The 23700-nt window shown below is 39.2% G+C and overlaps 1 protein-coding gene across 1 annotated transcript in view; it reads left to right on the top strand.

Annotated features, from left to right (window-relative positions):
• Positions 1-19064: 19064 nt before the first annotated feature.
• olfm2a (olfactomedin 2a) overlaps positions 19065-23700 on the top strand; it is a 176590-nt gene continuing 171954 nt past the window's right edge. The window contains exon 1 of the mRNA XM_022668003.2: positions 19065-19485. Coding sequence (XP_022523724.1) covers positions 19429-19485 — 57 coding nt within the window. The 5' untranslated portion in view covers positions 19065-19428. The remainder of the gene's footprint in view (positions 19486-23700) is intronic.

Here is a 23700-nt window from a genome sequence, read left to right as displayed (position 1 = left end):
GCTGTCTTGGTCACAGATGCTCCAGCAAGACGTGCACCAACAATTTGTGCTCTTTTGAACTCTGGTATGTCACCCATAATGTTGTGTGCATTGCAATATTTAGAGCAGAACTGTGCTCTTACCCTGCTAATTGAACCTTCACACTCTTACTGCTCTTACTGGTGCAATAATGTGCAATTAATGAAGATTGGCCAGCAGGCTGCTCCAAGTTAGCCATAGTCATTGTCCAACCCCTGTATATATTATGCTCACGTTGTGATTTGTTACTTTGATATATTGTGATTATCACACCACAGCTTTATATAAAAGACAATTTTATTGAACCTGTCCAGACATGGCCTGTATTCATGTATATTTGTGTGTTTATGTAGCTGTATTAAAATAACTGCAGTGTGAGGTAACTCTCTGTATAATGTAGAGGCTGAAATACTATTTTCATTTTTTTTTTCTTTAAAGAGCTCTGCTGGTCTGAGTGCAGTGGGTTCCAGTGTCTGCTCCGCCTTCCATGTGTAAGAGTGTGTGTATATGAGTGTGAGTGTGTGTGAGTGGTGTGTGTGTCAGTGGTGGTAGAGGCAGAGGAAAGGGGGCCGTGGGATAAAAGAATGGTTTTACATAATTAAGCAGATAGGGACGATTACAGGAGCTTAGCTGCAGAGCACTGAACTGCGCACATTCTGCCTCATTATGAAGTTAAATACTCCAAACTGTCACTGACGGCTTAATTACGGCTCTGCTGCGGAACAATCACTTTAGAGCCATCGGCACAGTCCGCTCAAACCTGCTTCTAAACACACAGAGGAACCCACTGCGCTCCATCCCCCTCTTCCTCTCTCTCTCTATTCTTTCCCTCTGTCTCTCTCTCTCTCTCTGTCTCTCACCCCCAGATATGAAGCTCCGGTAATTAAAGAGTCATTACCACACACTTCCCCTACTGCCTCACTAAGAGAGAGAGAGAGAAAGCGAGAGAAAGAGAGAGAGAGAACTGAGAAAGAAAGAGGTAAAGGAGGCAGAGACAGAAAAGGAACCATATTGGGGAAGCAGAGGGGAGAGAAAAGAGAGACAGAGGAGAGAACAAGAAAAGAAAAAGAGGTAGAGAGAGAAAGAAAAGGAGAAATGAGAGGGCAGGAGAAGAAATAAAAATATAAATAAATAAATAAATAAATAAAGAAAGAAAGAAAGAAAGAAAGAAAGAAAGAAAATGTGGGATGATTGGGAAAGAAGAGAAAGACAGAACAGAAAAAGACAGAAGGGAAAAAGAAAGAGGTAAAAGAGGTAGAGACAGAAAAGGAACCATGTTGGGGAAGCAGAGGGGAGAGAAACAAGAGACAGATGGGAGAACAAGAAAAGAAAAAGAGTTAGAGAGAGAAAGAAAAGGAGAAATGAGAGGGTAGGAAGAATGAGGCGGTGAAAAAGGGGGAGTAAGGGATAAAAAGGAAATGAAAGAGAGAGAGATTGAAAAAAGGAGAGAAAAGCAGTCCAAAGGGAGGCAGAAGCTGAAAGAAAGAAAGAAAGAAAGAAAGAAAGAAAGAAAGAAACAAAGAAAATGTGTGATAGATACAGAAAGAAGAGAAAGACAGAACAGAGAAAGACAGAAGGGAAAAAGAAAGAGGTAAAAGAGGAAGAGACCATAAAAAAAGGAACCATATTAGGAACCATATTGGGGAAGCAGAGGGGAGAAACAAGAGAGACAGATGGGAGAACAAGAAAAGAAAAAGAGTTAGAGAGAGAAATAAAAGGAGAAATGAGAGGGCAGGAAGAATGAGCCAGAAAAAGAGAGGGAGTGAGGTATAAAGAGAAAGTGAAAGAGAGAGAGAGGGAAAAGGAGGAAAGAAGCAGAACTTGAGAAAGAAAGACAGAGAAAGGGAGAGAGGGAGTAAGTATATCATCTGCTTGATTATATTATATAAGAATATAAGACTATATAAGAAACCGTAAGATATATATATAACAGTGTTGGGCATGTTACTTTTAAAAAGTAATTAGTTATAGTTACTAGTTACTTCTCCAAAAAAGTAACTGAGTTACTAACTGAGTTACTCCACTATAAAAGTAACTAGTTACCAGTAAAAGTAACTATTGCGTTACTTTTGTGTTACTCGACCCCATAACAAGCACCCCCCCCACCCCCGGCCCCCACCTTCTCAGAGCGCGTTTCATTATGGCGTTATAGTGACAGTCAGAGTAATTAGGTAGATTACTCGTTACTGAAAAAAGTAACGGCGTTAGTTACTCCCATCAATGAACTCCAATAGATACAGACACAGCATTTTAATTTGAATTCTTTGTAGTTTTGTAGTTCTGTTTTGTTACAGTACGTCTCAACAATACCGTACTAGAGTTAGAACCGAGTGTTTTTGTGTGTTTAGTCCAAGTTTGGTCCTTCATTACGATCTTTTCCGGTGAGCTTGTTACGTTATTTGTTCACCGACACTCTCTCTCCTGTACGTGTCTGTGTGGGAGGTGAATGATGTCGTGGTTTGGAGTGCGTCCTGAACTAGCCCACACACACACACACACACTTACTCACACTTACTCGCACTCACAAACAAACACACTCATACACACCCTTCGCTCAATGGCCCTTGCATTACAAACGGTGTTGCCATGCCGACCCCGGCAGCTCAATACAGGAAACCCTTGTATCCCTAATATTAGAGTAAAATGAGGTATTCCAAACACGCAAATGGAATTTTTTAATTTATTTTTTTGTACAGTAAAGCTGCCTTGATGCACTGCAGTGTTTCCAGTTCTGCTCCATGAGCACGGGCTGAAATGGTCTGGTTTGAGTGAGGGACTCGTTATGAAGCTCATTCATGAGTGGAAGTAGGTGTTTGAGCTCGGAAGAAAAATGAACAGAAGCCTCCAGGGCTGGAGGAAAACAGGGGCGATTATAGAGCTGTAGAAATGGGGTGGGCAGGGGGTGGCCAAGACATGTTTTCAGAGAATTGCCCAGCTAAAAAGGTTTAATTATTAGAATGCTTTTGAATATAACAAACGTTGGGTCTTGCAACAGTCATTTTGGCAACTTTTCTGGATGTTTTATGCTTTTTCTTCCATTTATTGTCTCTATTTTTATCCGTTTTTCTCCTCAGATTGGAAGGCCAAGTACACCTCCCCATCAGTAGCAACGCTCTCATCACTAACATGGTGAAAACTATCACATGACTACTCAGAGATACAGAGAAAATTTAAAACAAAAAAGTCAGCCACCACCTCCTTATGAACTGCTGCTGATGTAGCATCGCTGGGTAGCATCACGGTGCACTCGGAGGAAAGTGCAGCAACACAGCTCCAATATATCAGCTAACAGACGCCTGTGCTAATAATCGACTTTATGCTAGGAGTGATGCAGAGACAGAGAATCATCTATACACCCAGAGAAAGCACGGTCAACTGTGCTCTCTCAGACTCCGGCTGCTGATAGCAAGAAAGACGACCACGTGAATGAAACAATGCCATAATGAATGCGTGAAGCTGCAAACAAAGCTAAAGACGGTCCAACCAAATGACCCTGTTCCATGTTCTGTTCTGTCTAGTACTGTTTTATCTGTAGCTCCGCCCCTTTTTACCTTTCCCCAGGTGTTCCCTGTTTCCTTTCCTGCCTTGTGTGTGTATTTATAGTCCCATGTTTCATTTTTCCTTTGTCGGTTCTTGCACGTTTTTGCATCTGTTTAGTTTGTGTGAGTTTTTTTCTTGTTGGTTTTTGTTTTTATGGTTTGTTTGCTTTTGTTGTTAAATACATTTATTATCTGCATCTGCATTGATAATAAACTCTTTTTTTAACACTGACTTCCATTAAGAACATCTTCCATTAAGGACATTCTTCTGTGAAGTTAAACTTTCTTAAAATTTTACGTTGTTGTTTTTTGGCTTTAAACAGCAATAATATGTGTTTAGCAGTTTACGCATAATTAATACATTTAATTAGATGGCTATTTTAAGCAAATTGCATTCATTTACCATGAATCAAAACTGTGCTGATACCTATGGTTGCAGTATCGGTATCAGCATCAGACATGAAAACGAAGAATCATTCCACCCCTAATCCATACACAGCTCGTTCAGGAATGTCTTGTGTTGTTGTTTTTTTCTTTTCTTTTAATCATGAATGTAAAACTGATTGGAAAGAGAGAAACATGAGGCATGAGGAGAGGCTCGTCCTGTAATAGAGCAAAAAAAAAAAAAGAAAGAAAAAAAAAAGACAAGGAGAACCAGAGACAAAGCACCATCTACCCACCCAGAGAGAGCATGGCCAATTGTGCTCGCTCAGACTCTGGCTGCTGATGGCAAGCAGCAATACCCACAATTCAAACCAACCACTTCAACCTCAGATACTTGTAGCAATACCTTAGTCAACTGGACCATTCAGAGTCCTCTCTGGACGTTGTATGGAATTTAATGATGAGATGACATATATACATTTATTCCTACTATAGAATATGGGCTGTAACAAAGTCCATTTTTTTTGCTTTAAACAGCAATAATATGTGTTCAACAGTTTGAGCATAATTAATAAATTTAATTTGATGGCTATTTTAAGCAAATTGCATTCATTTACCATGAATCAAAACTGTGCTGATACCTATGGTTGCAGTATCGGTATCAGCATCAGACACGAAAACGAAGAATCATTCCACCCCTAGTCCATACACAGCTCTTTCAGGAATGTCTTGTGTTGTTGTCTTCTTCTTCTTCTTCTTCTTCTTCTTCTTCTTTTTTTTCCTGGTATGGCTGGAAAAAAAGCTCTGGCATTTCTGGAATTTAATTATGAATGTAAAACTGATTAAAAAAAGAGAGAAACATGAGTCATGAGGAGTGGCTCGTCCTGTAATAGAGCAGAAAAAAGAAAAGAAAGAAAGAAAGAAAAAAGAACAGGGAGAAAAATGTCAATAACAAATGGCTGCTGGTTCCAGCAGAGCTCTCTCGTTCTCTCGCTCTCTCTCGCTTTCTGCAGATTTCTCTCCTCTCTCTGCGCATTACGCATCCTTTGTTCATCCAATTACCAAAAACAAAAACACGAGCTGAGGAGGACGACACAGGAAGCATCTCATCTGCCCACTGCAGTGTGAATGTGTGTGTGTCTATGTGTGTGTGTGTGTGTGTGTGTGTGTGTGTTTTGAATGTGTTTATGTGGAAAGTCTGTGGAGATTCTGAGAGGAAAGCGCTTCCGAACTTCAGAGGCGCCTCATTAGCGGAGGCCTCAGTGACAGTAGGGCACCTTCTGCGGATGTTGTGTTCACACCTGAATGTGGTAGAACCTTCAGAAGACTGTCTGAGGCAAACAACTACATAACATACAGACTACACCCGAGTTCTGTACACCACCTGCATATCCGTTACAGCTGGAGGTTGTAAATTGTGGGAGGTTTCATCATGGCTAAATTGAATCAGCCTGTTGGCCAATCTTCATTAATTGCACATTATCGCACCAGTAAGAGCAGTAAGAGTGTGAAGGTTCAATTATCAGGGTAAGAGCACAGTTTAGCTCAAAATATTGCAATGCACATTATAACATTATGGGTGACATACCAGAGTTCAAAAGAGGACAAATTGTTGGTGCACGTCTTGCTGCAGCATCTGTGACCAAGACAGCAAGTCTCTGTGATGCATCAAGAGCCACGGTATCCAGGGTAATGTCAGCATACCACCAAGAAGGACAAACCACATCCAACAGGATTAACTGTGGACGCTGTAAGAGGAAGCTGTCTGAAAGGGATGTTCGGGTGCTAACCTGGATTGTATCCAAAAAACATAAAACCACGGCTGATCAAATCACGGCAGAATTCCTCAAATGTGCACCTCAACTCTCCTGTTTCCACCAGAACTGTCCGTCACCACAATCAATTATTGTGGTCTAAAACCAGGTGTTTCAGTTTCATCGTCCAACACCTGTATAAAAGGAACATAAATTAATAGATACATCAGAAAAGATGGGTCGACACATAGTATAATAAGTACAATAACGTTAAATAACTTAAGTTAAACACCTTAACAAGAAAAGAGTCACCTGGTAGCATCTGTATCAGTGGGAATAATAGACATTTAAGAAGGCCAAGAGCTCTTTTAAAACATTTTAATAACAATTAATAACATTTTGTTTAATATTTCTAAAAAAACGTCATTGTACATGGTCTCTGCTACAGAGATTTTGGTTTCTGTGATTTAAAAAAAAAAGAAACGCTGGTAGAGCAGGTGTCCCGATACTTCAGGACGTTGTAGTGCATGACCCCACGACTCACTCACTCGCCCTTGTCGCGGTTGCCTTGGTTACAGCCAGGTAGGCGACTAAATGTGCGACTGCCCAAGGGAGGGTGCGAAACGCCACCTTTGATTCTGTCCACTGCCGGCCAATGAGCAATCGGCCTTTCGCACCTTCTCCTCCTGGCACGCAGCCGGCTGTCGCCATGGTAACGCAGCCCTCCTCACCTCCCGGCCTTTGGAGGGGGCACCGCCAGTTCTGAGTGGGTCTGGACGCCCATCAAACGCCCATCAAAGCTGTATATTATATGTATATATATATATATTATATTCTATATTATACACAACTGTTCCCAAGTGCAGCTGAACTGTTCCTTCAAAATGAGCCTGAAGAACGAGAGAGAGAGAGAGAGAGAGAGAGAGAGAGAGAGAGAGAGAGAGAGAGAACAGCTTGAGGGCAAGTGGATACTCATGCTACCGCTTATAGAGCTAGTTTATGCTCTATATTCACATGAGTCATCATCAAGATACTGTTGCTTTTGGCCCTCAAAATATAAAAAAAATGACCTAAGAGGTTTAATTCTAAATTATTTGATTCATCATCATCTTTATTAGACTTTAGACTACATATATTTTTTTTCCAGCATAATCACTCTTTAGTTTCAAGCTCATGGTAATTAAAATAAGTTTAGAAAATTAAAATGTGTCTTTAAAAGAGAAGAAGGTCACCAAAAACCTTTTTTTTTAAATAAAAAAATTGAAATATTTACATTCTGTCATTAAAAACACTTTGTCTTTTACATGTCATAATGCACAATACATATATACCACATATAGGCACAATATCTGGTGAGCAATATCTGCAGCCCTTAAAAATGATGAGATTCTTTGATTTTACCTAATTTAAAACCACTGGAATATAATCAAGAGGAAGATGGATGATCACAAACCATCAAACCACCAAACTGAACTGCTTGAATTTTTGCACCAGGAGTAAAGCAGCATAAAATTATCCAAAAGCAGTGTGTAAGACTGGTGGAGGAGAACATGATGCCAAGATGCATGAAAACTGTGATTAAAAATTATCAGGGTTATTCCAACTAATATTGATTTCTGGCCTCTTAAAACTTTATGAATATGAACTTGTTTTCTTTGCATTATTTGAGGTCTGAAAGCTCTGCATCTTTTTGTTTCGGTTTTTGTTCAGTCATTTCTCATTTTCTGCAAATAAATGCTCTAAATGACAATATTTTTATTTGGAATTTGGGAGAAATGTTGTTCGTAGTTTATAGAATAAAACTACTAAACAATGTTCATTTTACATACATATATATGTATATATATATATATATATATATATATATATATATATATATATATATATACATATATATGTACACGTGATGTTGTGTGCATTGCTATATTTTGAGCAGAACTGTGCTCTTACCCTGCTAATTGACCTTCACACTCTTCACACTCTTAGTGGTGCAATAATGTGCAATTAATGAAGATTGGCCACCAATTGGCTGCTCCAATTTAGCCATGAAACCTCCCACACTAAAATGATGACAGGTGTTTCAGTTTCATTGTCCAACCCCTGAAGTTAACTTTTTTTATTTATTTATTTTTTGCATTTCGAGCCACACGAGGCGTATTTTTTCACCCTCTGTGCGATCCACGATTGAAAGGCGCACTATAGATCACTAAAATAGGATCCTCAATGATTCACCATGATCAACAAGTTTCCTTTTTCACATTTTCAGGCAAACACAGTTCACAGGGGGTCGTATTTCCGTGAAAATGTGAGAGGAAGAACAGGAATGACTTCCTGAGTGATATATTACTGAAGGGCAATGTTAACATTCAGGAAATGATTTCTGAGGAGTCCCTCCCACCCCACTGCCCACTCTTCGGTCCAGCCGAGGAGATCTTTTCAGAGATGAGATGAAAGATATATGATCACTGGACTGACACTGGCTGCATATCTTCTTTTTTCATGGTGCAATAAACGTTGTGAGGATATCAGAGCAGACATGCTGGGGATGTCTGTGTCATCCATTCATCTTCTTATCCATGTCTTCCTGGACATGGCAGCAGCAGAGGCTCTGGAGTCTACCTGGAATCCATAGCAGGGTACCACACATATCAATTTAAATCTTTAGCATACGCAATTTAGCAAATGAAACTCCTTTACAGTGCATTTAGAACATACTGTATATATGTATTTGTTTGTATACTGTTGTATCATATCATAAAACCACATTTCTAAATTGTGCAACCTTCTGAGCACTTGAACATCCCTTTCAGACAGCTTCCTCTTACAGCGTCCACAGTTGGTCCTTCTTGGTGGTATGCTGACATTACCCTGGATACCGTGGCTCTTGATACATCACAAAGACTTGCTGTCTTGGTCACAGATGCTCCAGCAAGACGTGCACCAACAATTTGTCCTCTTTTCAACTCTGGTATGTCACCCATAATGTTGTGTGTATTGCAATATTTTGAGCAGAACTGTGCTCTTACCCTGCTAATTGAACCTTCACACTCTTACTGCTCTTACTGGTGCAATAATGTGCAATTAATGAAGATTGACCACCAGGCTGCTCCAATTTAGCCACGAAAGCCACTGGCACTATCATCTGGAGATGACTGGTTTGGTCTGCAAGGTGATCCACCCATTTCTCTGTCGTTTAGCATGAGGCTAGTTAGCTAAATCAACAGCACTGAAGTGCGCTTCCCAATAACCATTAATATTAGCAATTCACTAAAATCTTTAGAAACTATGTAGCTTTGCAGTGTTTCCCAAAAAACCTTCTTAAGGCTTGTTTAAACCTTTTCCTAAAACTGTTGCATGTGTTCTGTTTCGAAAGCTTTTAAATTGACCACTTTTCTCCCGGAGTTATGCTCATTGCTATCTAACAGTTTTAGGAAAAGGTTTAACAGAACACATGCACATGTACACTCCGTCAACAATCTATTCTCGCACCTAGTGCTAACCCTATTAAAACAGCGCTGGGAGTTTAGGAATACATATGTCTACACTGACTGGTGGTCTGAAAGTGAGGTATGTTCAAGTAAATTTCTGGCGTGTTTTTTTTTTGTATCTTGGTGCCGGAAAATCCAGGTGCGCCACTGACTGATTAAAACCCTGACAACAGTCAACAGTCACCTATAGGTCTCTAAAATAGGACTCTTTGTCACAGAGGAAACCTATGAATTATATAAATATAAAAAAAAAGTTTTAATTAGGTACATTCGCAGTGCTTGAAATACTCAATATTTGTGACATACAGCTCTGGAAAAAATAAAGATACCACCTTAGTTTCTGAATCAGTTTCTCAGATTTTGCTATATATAGGTATAGGTATGTTTGAGTAAAATGAACATTGTTGTTTTATTCTATACTACGGAACTACAGACAACATTTTTCCCAAATTCCAAATAAATATATTAATTTAGAGTCATTTAGAACATTTATTTGCAGAAAATGACAAATGGCTGAAATAACAGAAAATGTGCAGAGCGTTCAGACCTCAAACAATGCAAAGAAAACAAGTTCATATTCATAAAGGTTTAAGAGTTCAGAAATCAATATTTGAAAATCAATATATCACAGTTTTCATGCATCTTGGCATCATGTTCTCCTCCACCAGTCTTACACACTGCTTTTGGATAATGTTATGCTACTCACTACTGGTGCAAAAATTCAAGCAGTTCAGTTTGGTGGTTTGATGGCTTGTGATCATCCATCTTCCTCTTGATTATATTCCAGAGGTTTTTAACGTGGTAAAATCAAAATGTGGTAAAATCATCAGTTTTAGGTGCTCGAACTCAAACCAAATAAAAGCACCTGGACTTTATTTATGGTCTGTAGAGTAAAAGCTGCCACAGTACCTGCCGTACAGCAGATACCTGCCAAGCCTCAGGGCTCCACACAGTGTCCAGCTGTCTGATACAGCAGATATTCAACACTTATTACAGCTTTATACGTTACAGTCACACTTAATCATAGCAGTGTGTGGAGATCTACCTCAGGAGCGCAGAGCTCAGCAGGAGCCGGGCTGGACTGCAGACTGAGAGCCTCCTGAGGCTCGGAGAGAGACGACACTGAGGTTATGAGGGGAAGCTGGGAAGAGCAGGTGAGGAAAAGATGAGTGGAAGAGAAGGAGGATGAGAATGAGGGGAATAAATGGCTTTAGCTCAGGATAAAGAAGTGTACCTACACTGAAAAAAAAATGATGCGTAAAATTTACTTTAAAAAAGTTTCGCAACTTTCTGCATTTGCTTTTTTTTAACTAAATTTGAGATAAATTTAAGTAACTTCAACTCGGTTTCAAGACTCATATGTGACATAACTTTTACAACTGTTACAATAATCACTTAGTAAATAATAATAAATAAATAATAAAACATAATTTATGATACATAATATATTATAATTCCTGAATTTTTTTTTTTTTAGTTAAAACACACATATTATAACTAATATGTCTCGACACATGGATGGCATGTAATACATTCTTTTTAGTATATATATATGTTTGTTATTATCAGTACAGTAATGGCAGCGCTCGGAGCTGAAGCTAGCATTATGGGATGTAAACAGAGGTTTTTAATAAGCTTCTTGTGCTTTTTTTAAGTTATTAATACCTTTTAAATGTCAGGGCTCTCCGGATTCTAGCAAGGAGGTGTGGAGCTACTTTGAGCTGGAAAACGGTGTAAAAAGTGATTTACCAGGGTAAATGATGCCCCGTATCACCCAGTCTGAAGGGTGTTTAAAATTTCTGGATCTCTGAACGCTGTGGGAGAACGGAGGTGTGCTATTCATCAAAGATAAGAACTTTTTATCATGTTTTACTACAACAAAAGTCCATTTTACACCAGAGTTCTCCTTTAATGTTCAAGTCCACTAACCCTTTGAACTCTAGGCTGTTTTAGTGTGTTTTTCCTCCGTTTTTGTTTTCAGTTCCTCTTTCAGGTGTTATAACACAGTAATTATATCAGACAGACACATACCCTGATCTCTTTTACTCCAGAAGACATACAGCTGCTCAAAAATCAAAAATACAATCATTTAAAATGTAAAAGGAAGCAGAATTGTTATATTTTCCTGGAACTGATCATGTTTTGATCAACATTTTACCAAGCGCCTGTTTTTTTTTTTTTTTTTTTTACTTATTTTTGAATGTATAGACTTTAAATATATTCACACCTAACATATATTTTCAAAAATGGTTAGACTGGAGTGTTTATGAGTTATAAGAGCATAGGAATATTGATGATAATAGTTCATTACATGGCTTATTAATTATTACTTTGATAAAATACATGGAGAGAAACAGCATCAGGCGGATTTATTTATTTTTCTTGATAACCAATAATCACACCTCTAGGATTTAATCATGTAGATACTAAAAACCTGACACTCAGAGCAGCCTATGCCTTTCAGTATTTTGAGGATCAGGACACACAATGAAAACTATATATTTATACAAAAATTGTAACTTTTAAGTCTAAATAAATAAAAATGTTTAGTGCAAATTAATAACTACTTAGTAAAAATGTGCAAGTTAAATAAAAACTATATAAAGTAGTGCGCACACCATACCTATAGCTTTAGTTTGAGTAAAAACAGCAGGTAGTTTCACACTTTTTTTTTTTGTCTGTGGACACTTTTGAGTCTTTATTTACTGATATTATTTGGTTTATATAAAACATCATATAAATATGTTTGAAGCACTAAAGGTAAATATTAAATATTGGTTGGGGAAGGAGATTTTTCTCTTTTTTAGGTGTTTATTTTCTCAATGGGTTTCTTGTAGATTTTGTGCTTTACCGCACTGGGATGTTAATCATCACTATTTTTTTTTTAAGAAAGAGTAAGCTCCACCCTTTCTAACCATATATGGATTATGTGTTTTATTTGTGTGTGAAGGGATTTCTGAGTAATTAAGCTCGAGAGAACACAAGGTGGGATTTTGGATGTAAAATCCGTCTGTTGGGTTTTAAGGGTTAATGGCAATGAACAAATCAGCAGCCTATTAGACAACATGTGTCAGACTCCAGACTCCTCACAGGCCACGGTGTTCCAGAGTTCAGCTCTGCATCATTAAACACATTTAAGTCAACTCATCAGTTAATTAGAAGAGATTTGAGTTGAGCTGCAGCCCTGAGAAGAACTCGGGGAGAGTTTTATCTGCGTATACACGGCAAACCCGTAAGTTGTTTGAACTCAAATGATTGAAGTCTGTTTTACATGAAATTGAATATTTCTAAACAATACTCAACTGTATTGAGTTAGTTGAACATTTGTGGGCACATATAAACATTCAAACTGAGATGTTTAAGTTGAACCAACTTTTAATAACTGAGTTTAGTCTGTTGTGTCATTAACAGCTTCTTTTCCATTGGCCTCTGACACAATCTATTTGCATACTGGGCGTGTCCAACAGTTTCTGACTAACACTCACCATCAGTGTGTAGTGATTCCTCAAGGGCTAGCTTACAAATAAATCAACTTCCTCTTTAGTTGTAATAACTTGATGTTTTAATTTATGCTAACTTAAGTTTTCATTCCCTATTAATAGTAAATTAAAAATTTGAGCAAACCGGCTGCCTTAATAGAGTTAAGTAAACTCAACTCATCTGGTCTTACAATATAAAAAAATATAACAGTTAAATCAATTTCTCCTTTAGTTGTATTAACCTGATGTTCTAAGTTACGCCAAATTATCATCCAAGTTTTCATCACCCATTACTTAACTTTTTTAAGTCAACCGGTTTCCTCAATTTTTTTAAGTAAATTCAGCTTTTCCGGGCTTACAGTGTAGTTGATGGATGGAGTTCAGCTGAACTGCACTGGTTTATAAAGCTACAGATACAGTATGCACCGTGCTCAGGAAGCTCTCTGTAGGCGTCGAGGCTCTGGGACTCATCAGCATTTTCACTTCAAAATAACATCTGCTGTGCTGTCCTGCGCTGGAGAGGGAAATTAATCTGCCATCCTAAATTCAGACGAACTACAGTAAACTCCTGTGAAAAGCAAACTCTTTAAAAACACAGTGATAATGTCTGCAAAAAGAAAAAGAATATATATATATATATATATATATATAATCAGTTCATAAAGGAAGGACTTACACTGAAAAAAAAATGATTCAGCCAGTCCTTTCTTTTAGTAAACTTTACTTAATTTTTTTTTGTTATTTCAGACATTTCTTATTTCTGCAAATAAATGCTTTAAACGACAATATTTTTATTTGGAATTTGGGAGAAATGTTGTCTGTAGTTTATAGAATAAAACAACAATGTTCATTTTACTCAAATATAAACATATAAATAGCAAAATCAGAGAAACTGATTCAGAAACTGAAGTGATATAGCACACTTGAAGAAATGACTGTACATTGGCATGTATCCAGATAACAGATCAGTGCAGGGTTATTAACCTTCCATGGGACATGGGGCAAAAGTCATGGGACACAATACTAGCCCCATGTTCCATCACATCTGGCGTGTGAGTCTGTCTGAGAGGGAGATTTTTGGCTGGCGTTCTGGCTTGTGGACGTAATATCAGAAAATAAAGCCGTCTGTATTGGAGAGCTTGCTTGTGAAAGTGAGTTATAGCTGCTATAAGATGTCAGCGAGTCCCACTCCTAGAGCTCAATAAAAACCTAATCTTTCAAAATTAAAAACACAGCGGGTCGTGCGCGATGTATTTCCTGTCTCATCTTCCACTCGGGCCTCCCTCCCAACCTCGGCAGCGCCTCATTTATCGGCTAATCTGTGACAACTCGCTTCTCGCTGCATTTGCATAATCTGGAAAATAATAACTCCCGACAGCCAAAAAATCAGTAAAATACAATTGGCAGGAAACTGCTTAGTGCCACGATCGGAGACGAGCCGGAGGAGTTTTATTGCACACGTGCAGAGAGACAACTCTTCCTCTCTCTCTCTCTCTCTCTCTCTCTCTCACACACACACACACTCACACACACACACACACACACAGTCTGAAGTGAGCCGTGGTGGCTTGCAGCACTGACTCAGTAAAGAGAAGAAGGATCCACCTTTAGGGAGCAGAAAGAGAGAGAGATAGATGGAGGAGAAAGTACTGACACTTTAGCTCCATGTCCTCTTCAGAAGAAGCAGCCAAGTGTGTGAAAGCAGAGAGAGCGAGAGCAAGAGAGACAGAGAGACAGAGGGAGAGAGAGAGAGAGAGCAAGCAAGAGAGAGGGAGAGCAAGAGAAAGCGAGAGAGAGAGAGAGGGAGAGCAAGAGAAAGCGAGAGAGAAAGAGAGAGAGAGCAAGGGAAAGCAAGAGAGAAAGCGAGAGAGAAAGAGAGAGAGAGCAAGGGAAAGCAAGAGAGAAAGCGAGAGAGAGGGATGCAGAGCTAGAGAGAGAGCAAGAAAGAGAGAGAGAGAGAGAGAGAGAGAGAGAGAAAGAGCAAGAGAGAGCGGGAGTGCAAGAAAGAGTGAGAGAGAGAGAGAAAGAGAGAAAGAGAAAGAGAGAGAAAGAGAAAGAGAGAGCTGTGGCTGCTGGCTCTGTGCCGAGAATATACAATATTATGTGTGTGTGTGTGTTTGGGGGGGGGGGGAATGGGGTGCTGGGTTGTGTGTGTGTGTGTGTGTGTGTGTGTGTGATGAAGCAGCATATTAAATAAGTGGAGTCTGTGAATTCACTTGTTCTCATCACTGTAAAAATAATAATAAAATAAAACAGGACATTAGGTCTTACTGAAGCTCTGTGTTGTGAATTTTCACACACAGCTTTATTTTCTTGCTCAGCTCAGCTAAACTTAACTCTGTGCAAATATAATGATACACTACACACACATACACACCTGTACCACACACACAAACACACACCTGCCATCACTGTCGCACATAACCCCTGATGAATAGACCAATAGAAAAATTGTCCAAAATTGAAAAAAAAAAAAATAAATAAATACATATATATATATATATATTCTTATGTTAAGGTTATTTTATTAATTTGCTAAGATAAGTTACACTACAATACTTTTTCATTTAGCATTTCTATGATTCGTGCCACAGTAGCCTTTTTGCCAGTTCAGACCATATAGGATATTGGCTCTGGAGAGGTTTCAAAAGTATTCTTATTCATTGTGAAGTTAAAGTATCAACTCAAGCTTTTTACTCTTTACTCTAAGTAAAAGCGTAAAAGTACTGGTTTTAGATCTACTTAAAGTATACAAGTAAAATAATCTAGCTCAAAGGGGGAAAAATTGCCATTAAGGACAAAAGTTTAGGCTGCACCACAGGAGCCTAAATATAAACTAAATCTAAACTTAAAATCTAAAACCTAAACTTAAATCTAACCCTAAACCTAGACCTGCTGGATTTATAATATTCTAATTTTTTTAAGATACTGATTTTTTTTTAATTGGCTGTAAGCCAATTACCAATCATCTAAGTAATGTTTTACCATTTATTGTTTTGTAGAAGAGCTGATTGTTTAGAATTAGAATTTTATTCTATTGATTATTAAGGCATACAGCCAATTAAAAAAAAACAAAAAAACAAAACAAGAATCAGTGACTAATATAATAAGACCAATTGGTACTTTTGGCAGTGTGGGCAGTGTGCCAAGTCCTGCTGGAAAATGAAATCTGAAATCCACATCTTAACATAAAAGTTGTCAGTAGCAGAGGGAAGCATGAAGTGCTGTAAGATTTTGCGGGAAAACAAAACTGCACTGACTTTAGACTTGATAATAAAACACAGTGGATCAACAGCAGCAGATGACAGACATCACTGATCATCAGTAAATTAATTTTGCATTTCATTTGTAAATCAAGGGAGCAGAGTCTGGAGGAAGAGTGGAGAGACACACAGTCCAAACTGCTCGAGATCTAGTGTGAAGTTTCCACCAATCAGCGATGGTTTGGAGAGACATGTCATCTGCTGGTGTTGATCCACTGTGTTATATCAAGGTCAGAAAAGTCAGTGCAGTGTTTTTCCACAAAATCTTACAGCACTTCATGCTTCCCTCTGTTGACAACTTTTATGTTAAGATGTGGATTTCAGATTTCATTTTCCAGCAGGAGTTAGCACACTGCCAAAAGTATCAATTGGTCTTATATAATATTCTATTTTTTTTTTTTTGAGACACTGCTAGTGTTATATGTATTATAAACTGTACACTGTACTTTTTTTTATTCTTCGTCTTTTATATCCAGTCTAACATCAGATCATCCTTTTCCAGTTCTAAATGTCACAACATCTAGATCTGCGTCAGAACGCTCAGACTTAAGAATAATGGCGTGTTGACCTTCTAGCACATGCTCTATTAATCGCATCCCTGCCTGCATGTGTTACTGAATGCGTAGAGCAACCAGCAAGTGAGCTGAGGATGATAACTCGCTAAAGTAAACACACTTATTTCGTTAAAAGCAGAGGGATGAGTTAGAGTTAGCGTGCACGGAAATATCAGAGCGTCGTCGTTCAGGAGAATGCGCTGGGCGGACGCAGCTGCTGTTATTTTATTAATGCACTGTTCAGAATGCCTGCGGGGGGGAAATATTCCAGACAGACAAAAAAAAACAGAAGGATCAGAGACCTACCACACATACACACACAGTCAAACACACACTCGCATTATACACATTTCCTCTCTCTCTCTCTCTCTCTCTCTCTCTCTCTCTCTCTCTCTCTCTCTCTCCCACTCAATATTGCTTGCTCACTCAATAATTCTCTCTCTATCTCTATCTCTCTCCCTCGCTCTGACAGTATTGTGTTCTCAGTTTGTGTTCGGCACAACAAGCGAATGCCACAGTGCTGCACCGGAGCTGCCACAGCACAAACAGCCAAACAGCAGAAGTAGTGATGAGCACCACTAGTAAATAACAGGGGGCGTGTTGAGGTGATGGGAAGTACAGGGTTTGGACAATGAAACTGAAACACCTGTTTGGAGCAGCCTGGTGGCCAATATCTGCAATCTTCATTAATTGCACATTATTGCACCAGTAAGAGCGTGAAGAGTGTGAAGGTTCAATTATCAGGGTAAGAGCACAGTTCTGCTCTAAATATTGCAATGCACACAACATTATGGGTGACATACCAGAGTTCAAAAGAGGACAAATTGTTGGTGCACGTCTTGCTGGAGCATCTGTGACCAAGACAGCAAGTCTTTGTGAAGACTTTGTATCAAGAGCCACGGTATCCAGGGTAATGTCAGCATACCACCACGAAGGACCGACCACATCCAACAGGATTAACTGTGGACGCTGTAAGAGGAAGCTGTCTGAAAGGGATGTTCCGGTGCTAACCCGGATTGTATCCAAAAAACATTCCTTCTCATGCACTGGTTTTATATATTTTTTAATTGAAATTAATACTGAAGTCATTCACACTGTTAAGAAACACATACAGAATTATGTACTAAATATAAAGGTTGCCTTCCACTAAAATCCACCTTTTCTTGTTCTTTGTAAAATACTATAAATCTCTCTGAGTTGTTTATGATGTGCATAAAAAAAACTGTTTCTTAGCCTCCACTGTCTGCAGTAGCTAGTAAAAGAAAACCCTCAGAAATATGAGTTAATCAGAGAGAGACGTAGGTATCTAGTCAACCTAATCAAATCAAATCAAATCAAATTTATTTGCATAGCGCTTTGTACAACTGGTGTTGTCACAAAGCAGCTTTACAGCTTTACCAGTGACTTCATGGCCTCACCCACCTTGAGTGGGAAACCTACAGCTTCTGTTTACAGAGCTACCTTGTGTTAGCAAGTAGCTGTAGGTTTAAATCGGATCTCCGGTTGATTCCATGTTTTAGCGAGACCTTAAATAAACACTAGGGAAGCACAGTTCTCTTTAAGTCTTTCTCTCTTCCTCACAATTTGTCCCTTTATGTCTCTCTTATATTTTATCCCTCTCTGTTTCTCTCTCTCTCACTCTGTGATTCTTTCTCTCTTTCTCTGTAAAGACTCAACAGTAAATGACCCTCCTCCCCACTTCCAATCTTTCACTCTATCTTTCTCTCTGTTCTCTCTCTATATATATTTTTCTCTTCCAGTCTCTTTTCCCTATCTCTGTTTTTTCTGTCCCTCGCTCTCTATTTCTCTCTCACTCTTTTTTCTGTTTCTATTTCTCTTTTTCTTTCTCTCAAGGTTCCAAAGTAGGTTCCCCCTTTCCCACACCTAACCCCCCCTCTCTTTCTTTCTGACACTCTCTATCTGTTTTTCTCTTGCCCCTTTATTGCTCTGTGTGTTTCTTTCTGTTTCTCTTTCAAGATTCAACATCACCTAATCTACTTCCCTCTCTCTCTCTCTCTCTCTCTCTCTCTCTCTCTCTCGCTCCTTCTGTTCTTGTCTCTCTCTCTTTTTCTTTCTCTCAATGTTCCAAAGAGAATGCCCCTTTCCCCACACCTAACCCCCACACCTCTCTCTCTCTCTCTCTCTCTCTCTCTCTCTCTCTCTCTCTCTCTCTTTTCTCTCTGTGTCTCTCTCTTTCTCTCTGATCTCCTCGTGCATGTGTGCTGCTGCTCCTAGCGTCCGAGCCTCGTAAGCGCGCGCGCACCAAACATACACACACGCACACACACACACACACACACAGACACAGACACACGCAACACACACACGCTCGCAGGCACGCACACACACACTCTAGCCGGCACGCACACGCGCGCTCACACACGCACACCGGTCCACGTTCTCTCTCCTTGCGCGCGCGCGCGCGCTTCACAGTCTCGTGCCACAACCAACCAGCCAACCTCAGACCGTGCAGCAGGAGCAGCAGCAGCGCTGCCTCCTTCTTCTCTCCTCCACCTCCACCATCCTCCGTCCATCTGATGACCCCCCAGCCCAGCCCACCCCACCATACACCCACCCACCCCACCCACCCAGCGTGACCGTGAACGCCTGACCTCTGTTTGAGAGAGAGACAGAGAGACAGAGAGAGAGAGAGAGAGAGAGAGAGAGGAGCGGCGGATGGATGTGGTGGAAGTGGTGATGTGGATCGTCGAGAGCGCGAGACGCAGCAGCGGCAGCAGCAGCATCAGGACCAGCAGCATCAGCACCGGCAGCATCGCTCGTGGATCCTAAAGACTCGAGAAAAGGAGGAAAAGAGAGAGAGAGAGAGAGAGAGGGAGAGAGGGAGCGCGAGAGCAGGAGGAGGAGGAGAGGAAGAGAGGAAGAGAGGGAGAGCTGTCGTCTTCGCTGGGGAGGGAGAGAGGGAGAGAAGAGGAGGAGAGAGAGAGGAGGATGCACCTCTTCAGTGCCATGTTTCTGCTGCTGATGTTAGCTGCTCTCCCGTGCGAGGTAAGACACCCCCGTACCCCCGGAGTCGCGCGCGCGCTCCAGCCCTGCGTTCTAACCCTGTTTATCTGTAAACAAAATGAGCCAGCGCGAGCTGCTGCTGTTCTGCGGGCAGGGACGAGGCGTGCCAGTTATAGCCTATAGCAGATTCTGGACCCACAGTGCAGAACTCCTCCATTGACTTCCATTAGAAAGGGGGAATAGCGGCAGAGCTTGTTCTTGTGTTTTATTGCCTTATTTTTGCTGTTTTAATAGGAGTAATGCTGTGGTTATTAATGTGATAATTAATGTGAGGTTGGCTCCTATAGATATCGGTTGTTGTTATGCAGTGCAAATGCACGAGCCTGTACTTTTTTTCAGCTCTTCTGGAGTGTGTTTCAGTGTGAACTGAAACACAGCACTGAGTAGCAGCTAGATTTCATTGATTTCTTCTAATTTTTTTTCTCTTAATGTGTTATTTATTATGCTTTTATTATTCAAAAAACCCGTAAGTGTTTGAAATCTGGACTCTTCAAACTCTTAAAGGAGAAGTTTGGTGTGAAATGGACTTTGCTTGTAGTGAAACATGATAACAAGTGCGAACTTTTATCAAATATCCCACATCCGTTCACCTCTAGCATTCCCAAATACATCACTTTTAGTCGATGCTCCCAACAGCCTTACAATGCTAGAGATATGGGCATATTTAAAAGAAAAACTGCTATTTTTACACCATTAACAACAAGCCAAACAACAAAGTAGCTCCAAACTTCATTGGTAGAATTCTGAGGGCCCTCTCACTTAAAAACGAGAAAACTGGGAACTTTTAAAGCAAAGGGGGGTTGCTAGCTCTTTTTAGAGAAGCTCAAGCACCCCTAAAAGAAGTCTTAGCACACAGTGAGTGCAAACCCCTCCATTTACTTCCATTATATTATATTAAAGAGGGGGAATAGTGACAGAGCTTGTTCTTGTTTTTAATGGCTTATTTTTGCTGTTAATAGGAGTAATACTTTGGATATTGATGTGGTAATAAATGTGAGGTTGGCTTCTAAAGATTTCGGTTGTTGTCATGCAGTGAAAATGCACGAGTCTGCATTTTTTTCAGCTCTTTTAGAGTGTGTTTTAGTGTAAACAGATCATGGGAAGGAAAAGCAGCACTGAGTAGCAGCGAGATTTTATATATTTCTACTCATTTTTGGCCCATAATGTGTTATTTATTATGCTTTTATTATTGCAAATTTTGTAAAACATTGCAAAAAAGCATGCCTGGCATCTGGACAACTCAAACTTTTGAAGGAGAAATCTGGTGTGAAATGGACTTTGCTTGTAGTGAAACATGATAACGAGTACAAATTTTGCCAAGGGCTATGCCTTATAGATCTATCTATCTATCTATCTATCTATCTATCTATCTATCTATCTATCTATCTATCTATCTATCTATCTATCTATCTATCTATCTATCTATCTATCTATCTATCTATCTATCTATCTATCTATCAGGGTTGCCCTAGGAAAGAAAGACCAAAAGTTACACAGGATAATAGACATATGTCTGTTAGCATCAGGCTAACGGTGGGAAATTCTGACAGGAAATTGGTCAGAAAATGCGGGTTGGTTTACGTTTCCTTCTTTAAATACAACCAAGAGCTAAGATCATCAAAATTTCACTGATAGTCATTCTTAAAAATACATATAAATTAATTTGTTTTTAGGATATTTTTGTAAACTTCTCATAGATAGATTTTTAGTCTCAAGTAGCGTTTTGGAAAATGTGTTTATCCTCACATCTCTATCTGAGGACAACTGAGTACATTATTTATTTTTTATTAATCCAAAACACATCACCTGACCCAGAATTATCCCCAAATTAACCAAAGCATTTACTACTACTTTTTTTACTATACTAAAAAAATATATTCATAAAAAAAAAACATAAAAATGAAACATGTCTCGAAATTTTTTCTTTTTCTCTGAGGGACTTTTCTTTAAAATGACTTGGCTTACCACAATAGATTAAATGTCAATTTATTAGCAATATCATCTGCAGAAAAGTGACAGGGTGCATCCCACACTGTGAAATATATTAGCAGCTTCAACTCAAAAACTTGAGTTCAAAAGCTGCCATAAAATTTAAGTGAAATTACATTTGGTTTTCTATTGAATTCTACTTATTATAGAATAATAGTAGTTTTAAATACAGATAACTTCTTTACATTAGTTACATTCACTTGTTTCGGTAAATTGGTTTAGCATAGCTATTAAAGGCTTGCCCGTTTTTTGTTTTATTTTCTGGCTGCTTTATTTAAGTAGTGAAAAATCGGAGGGGTTTGGCTTCCAAGAGAGTAAGCCTTGTAGCTCCAATGCTAAGCTAAATAATCACAGGCTACTTCAAATACAAAATGTGTTTCGGATCGACTGATAATTTTAGGACGAGTTAAAAATGGTTTAAATTGACACATGTGGCTAAACAGCTGTGCTACTTTGGTCACAAACTGTATATAGCTATCAAGCTAGCTTCCTTAAAAGTGCCATTATGATCATAATTTTACTGTTAGATAGATAACTAGTAGTGCTATAGGTTCAGTAGTGCTATTCTAACCATACATTTTCCCCAGCAGTGCTACTTAAGTCATGTCATATGTCGTATGCTTAGCCAAAAAAAAGTCTCCACCTGGATTTAAGTAAGTAAATGATGTGGGGTTGGTTGGTTGATGCTGCAGTTGGTCTGCAGGTTTAGGTTCAGCAGCAGTATGTGCTGAAAGAATGGGGTCAGCTGACCACCTGAATATATTCTTTCTTCCCTGATGATCACGGCCATATTCCAAGATGACAATGCCAGAATTGATGGGGCTGGAATTGTGAAAGTGTACAGTGAGTCTGTGTACTGAACTTGTAGCTCCAGTGCTAAGCTAAAGAATCACAGGCTACTTCAGATACAAAACGTGTCTCGACCGACTGATAATTTTAGGACGAGTTAAAAATAGTTTAAATTGACACATGTGGCTAAACAGCTGTGCTACTTTGGTCACACACTGTAAATAGCTAGCAAGCTAGCTTCCTTATAAGTGCCATTATGATCATAATTTTACTGTTCAGATAGATAACTAGTAGTGCTATAGGTTCAATAGTGCTATTCTAACCATATATTTTCCCCAGCAGTGCTAACTAAGTCATGTCATATGTCGTATGCTTTGCAAAAAAAAAAAGTCTCCACCTGGATTTAAGTAAGTAAATGATGTGGGGTTGGTTGGTTGGTTGATGATGCAGTTGGTCTGCAGGTTTAGGTTCAGCAGCAGTATGTGCTGAAAGAATGAGGTCAGCTGACCACCTGAATATATTTTTTCTTCCCTGATGGCACGGCCATATTCCAATGATATTCACAGGATACTTCATATACCAAATGTCTCAATCGAAAGATAATTTTAGGGCGAGTTAAAAATGGTTTAAATGAGATGTTTTATTTTTTTCAGTGATCCACCCTTTTCCATTGGTAAATCAGTGTATAAAAAAGTGCTAAACTGCTTTGTGGCCATCTTGGCACTATTGTGGATGATGGGCGTTTGATTTACTCAGCATGGGTTCTCCCTGCTGATTACACTTGTGCGATGAATGAATCCATACCTCATGCTGAGCGGCAGTAATGGTGTTTTCTCTAACGTCTCTGCTTTACAGGCTGTGCTGTTTCTGGTCACTTTTGTTAAAAGGGGGGATATCAGTACGAATTCGGCTCTGTGACCCTGCTGTTTTCATACATACACCTGAACAGAGTCAGACACTGATCTTTGGAACAAGACTGCATCCCTTTAGGAAACAGAACCCAGCAGAAACAAGACAAAATTCAGCATTAAAGAGTGTGTTAGAGAGCCTTAGAGAAAAGAATGCACTTAAATTAAACATGTGGCTAAACGTCTTTGCTATACTGTACTCACACACTGTATATAGCTAGCAAGCTAGCTTCCTTAAAAGTGCACTTATAATCATAATTGTACTGTTAAGCTAGTGTATAACTAGTAGTGCTATAGGTTCAGTAGTGCTATTCTAACCATACATTTACCACAGCAGTGCTACTTAAGTCATACAGATGATAAGTTTCTTTGATTTTACCAAATTGAAAACCACTTGGGTGATCGCAAGCCATCAAACCAAACTGAACTGCTTATTGAATTTTTGCATCAGGAGTGAAGCAGCATAACGTTATCCAAAAGCAGTGTGTAAGACTGGTGGAGGAGAACATGA

The sequence above is a fragment of the Astyanax mexicanus genome, chromosome 3 (assembly GCF_023375975.1).
Source record: "Astyanax mexicanus isolate ESR-SI-001 chromosome 3, AstMex3_surface, whole genome shotgun sequence".
Classification (NCBI taxonomy): domain Eukaryota; kingdom Metazoa; phylum Chordata; class Actinopteri; order Characiformes; family Acestrorhamphidae; genus Astyanax; species Astyanax mexicanus.
The sequence above is the reverse complement of the archived record's forward strand: the minus strand, read 5'-3'. Positions and strand labels throughout refer to the sequence as shown.